The 3,471-nt window shown below is 44.3% G+C and overlaps 1 protein-coding gene across 1 annotated transcript; it reads left to right on the forward strand.

The window, feature by feature from the left end:
* The first annotated feature begins 1,715 nt into the window (after window positions 1-1,715).
* LOC114184481 lies at window positions 1,716-2,336 on the forward strand. The gene has a single exon (XM_028071788.1). The coding sequence runs from the start codon at window positions 1,716-1,718 to the stop codon at window positions 2,334-2,336; it is 621 nt and encodes a 206-aa protein (XP_027927589.1).
* The last annotated feature ends 1,135 nt before the right edge of the window (window positions 2,337-3,471 follow it).

A 3,471-nucleotide genomic window follows, 5' to 3' on the forward strand; every position in this document is an offset into this window, starting at 1 on the left:
TAAGCGAGCCCTCGCAGGTAAACCAGTTTAGCTCGCTTAGGCGAGGAAGCTTAGCCTAAGCGAGACAAGCCTTGTCGCTTAAGTTAAGGCTCCTAGCCCAAGTGTGTTTAGTGCAGTTTGGGTGTGTTGTTTGTACTCACTACTGAAACGTGGATCAAGAGATGTTGTTACATGAGTGGGTAGGTTCATGGATGGTGTTTAACATGTGATGGTATGAGCGGAGAGGTTCATACTCAATTCCTCTCCTATGGGGATACGAGCGAGGTAGGTTCGTATGTTACGTGCTCATAGTTAAGAGATGTTGTGTGCGGGGAGGTACGTAGTCGGTGGATCATATGTGTTGGACTACGGGCGGGCAGGTCCGTAGAGTAGGACTACGAGCGAGGAGGTTCGTGGAGGCAGGACCACGAGCGGGCAGGTTCGTGTGAGCATCATGAATCCTGAGTCCATGGCTAACTTTGCTGAGTAAATTGGAGGTTTAAGAGTTGTGGGGCACTAAGGATTTGAATAGGGTTAAATGTTGAGTATATAATTGGGTGTTTATGTTTTATATTATGTATGTAATATATGTTTTATATTCTTTTGAGCTCACCCTTTCTGTTTGTGTATGGAGATGATTTTGTAATTCGTTACACGAGAGCATATGATGTTACAAGTGATGCCGAGGGTGCACATGCGACGGAGTGAGGGCTAGCTGGGATAGAGCTAGGATTTTATTAGTGCTTCCAAAGTGTTATTGGAACTTGTAAAGACTTGGGATTTTAATTACTTTTAAAATTTTTTCGCATTTAATCTTAAACTTATGTAGTTTCCGAGTATGTGTTTTAATAAGTTTGAGACGCTTGTTTTCCTTATATATTTATTTAATATAAATCAAGTAATATTCATTAGGGATGTTACATTTGGTGTCAGAGCAACGTTTTGATTTGTCTGGGGGAAAATGGGGAGTGAGTTGACCACTTCTTGTTTGTGAATTTGATTGTATGTATTGAATTATTTTAGCAATTTATTACTTGTAATTGAATTTTTCTAGCTATTTAATGTTAACAGCTGAACAATGTGGCGTGCACAAGCAATGGCAAACTGGAGACGTAGGAATACCGCAGGGACTGATGAGATAGCTAATGTGATCCATAGGATGGTGGACGCAATGCAACCAGTAGCAGCTCAGCCTAGGGCGATGGTTCCACTGGTTAGACTTGTGACTATGGAGAACTTCATGCGTCACAAGTTCGGCGAAATTCACTGGGAAAGCCACCCCAGATGAGGCGGACGCGTGGTTACGGGAGTGTGAGAAGATCTTCCGGGTGATAGAGTGTACGGAGGCACAAAAGCTCACCTTCGCCACCTTTATGTTGGTGATTGAGGCGGAGTATTGGTGGATAGGGATGCAACAACAGATGCTGAACAGGGAGGAGGAGGTGACTTGGACCAACTTTAAGATGAGATTCCTGGAGAAATACTTCCCAGATAGCGCCAAACATGAGCGCGAGGCCGAGTTCCTCACCTTACAGCAGGGGGACTTATCGGTGCAGGCCTATGTAGAGGGGTTTGAGTATCTCTCAAGGTTCTACTCACAGGCAGTGACTGAAGAATGGCACTGCAGGAAGTTTGAAGGTGGTCTCAAACATGAACTGAGGCGTTTTATTGTACCACTGAGGGTATGTGAGTTTCCGGTTTTGGTCGAGTAGGCCAAAAGTATGGAACAACTAAAGATGGGGCCCAATCGCGTCAGCCGCACACAAATGAGCAACACTGAGGGCAGACAACAGAAGAAGCCCTACAGTAGACCAGCAACATCCTCACAGAAACTAAGGTGTTATAAATGTGGAAGAGAGCACCTTAGGAGAGACTGCACTAGACCAGCTAGTAGTGGGGGCAGTAGCATGAGCACTCGCAAGTGCTATGCTTGTGACCATCCAAGACATTTTTCCAACAAATGTCCTAATAAGAAGACCACACCAGGAGCACAGTCTCAGCCACCTTCGTCTGATAGGCCGAGAGCAGTAGGTCGGGTTTCTGCCATGACCACCACTAAGGCCTCCCGGTCAGGTAATCTTATCTTGGACTACTGGTTGTTATTTGATAACAGTGTTTTGGTGCTTTTTGATTCATTTGCTTCGCACTCCTTTATATCTCATGATTGTGTGAAGAGACTGGGACTGTCTACTCGTGATCTGGGATGCGAGTTGATAGTTTTGACACCAACGTTTGGACAAGTTTCAACTAATTCAGCCTATGTTGGATGTTTGATGGAGGTAGAGGATAGACGCTTCAAGGTGAACCTCGTTTGCTTGCCCTTGAAGGGATTAGAAGTTATACTGGGAATGGACTGACTATCTAATAACCACGTGGTGATTGACTGTGGACGGCACATAATTGTATTTCCAGAAACTGAGGGGTTAGAATTGGTGACCTCACACGAGGCCGAAAAAGAGATGAAGCAAGGATCTACTTGTTTTGTGTTAGTGGCCCAAGAGAAGAAGATAAGCACTAAAAAGCAGATTAGTCGAATACTAGTGGTAGATGAATATGCCAACGTATTTCCAGACGAGATACCTGAGTTGCCACCCAGTAGGGATATAAACTTCTCAATTGATCTAATCCCTGGAGCGGGTCCAGTGTCAGCAGCTCCATACAGAATGACACCGGCAGAATTAGTAGAGTTGAAAAAGCAAATCGAGGATTTGCTAGAGAAGAAATTCATTCGACCAAGTGCATCACCATGGGGAGCTCCAGTAGTGAAGAAGAAGGATGAAAGTTCTCGGCTTTGTGTGGATTACCGACAGTTGAACAAACTAACAATAAAGAACAAGTATCTATTGCAGAGGATCGATGACTTGCTCGATCAGCTGAGAGGGGCAGGTGTGTTCTCTAAGATCGACATAAGGTCTGGATATCATCAGATTTTGGTCAAGCTACAAGATGTTCAGAAGATAGCTTTTCGGTTGAGGTATGGGCATTATGAATATGTTGTGATGCCCTTCGGAGTGACTAATGCCCTAGCTATCTTTATGGATTATATGAATCAAATTTTTCGCCCCTATCTGGATAAATTTGTGGTTGTGTTTATAGATGACATCCTCATCTACTCTCAGACCAAGGAGGAGCATGCAGGTCACTTGAGAATTGTACTAGAAGTGCTGAGAGGTCATCAACTCTATGACAAACTGTCCAAATGTGAATTCTGGTTAGAAGAGGTACAGTTTTTGGGGCACATTATCTCTTCACAGGGTATTGTAGTACACCTGAGCAAGATTGAGGCTGTGTTGAAGTGGGAGAGACCTCAGACCACAACAGAAGTCAGAAGCTTCTTGGGGCTGGCTGGGTATTACAGGAGATTTTTGGAGGGGTTTTCTAAGATGGTGAGTCCATTAACTCAGCTCACTAGAAAAGACCAACCCTTTTCTTGGACTGATAAATGCGAAGAGTGCTTCAAAGAGATGAAAAGGAGGTTGACCACAGCCCTAG

Source organism: Vigna unguiculata, chromosome 5, assembly GCF_004118075.2.
Source record: "Vigna unguiculata cultivar IT97K-499-35 chromosome 5, ASM411807v1, whole genome shotgun sequence".
In the NCBI taxonomy this organism is placed as follows: domain Eukaryota; kingdom Viridiplantae; phylum Streptophyta; class Magnoliopsida; order Fabales; family Fabaceae; genus Vigna; species Vigna unguiculata.

What these genes read in the sequence shown, in the direction of transcription:
- LOC114184481 (XM_028071788.1), top strand. Translation starts at nt 1,716, where the DNA reads ATGGGGCCCAATCGCGTCAGCCGCACACAAATGAGCAACACTGAGGGC.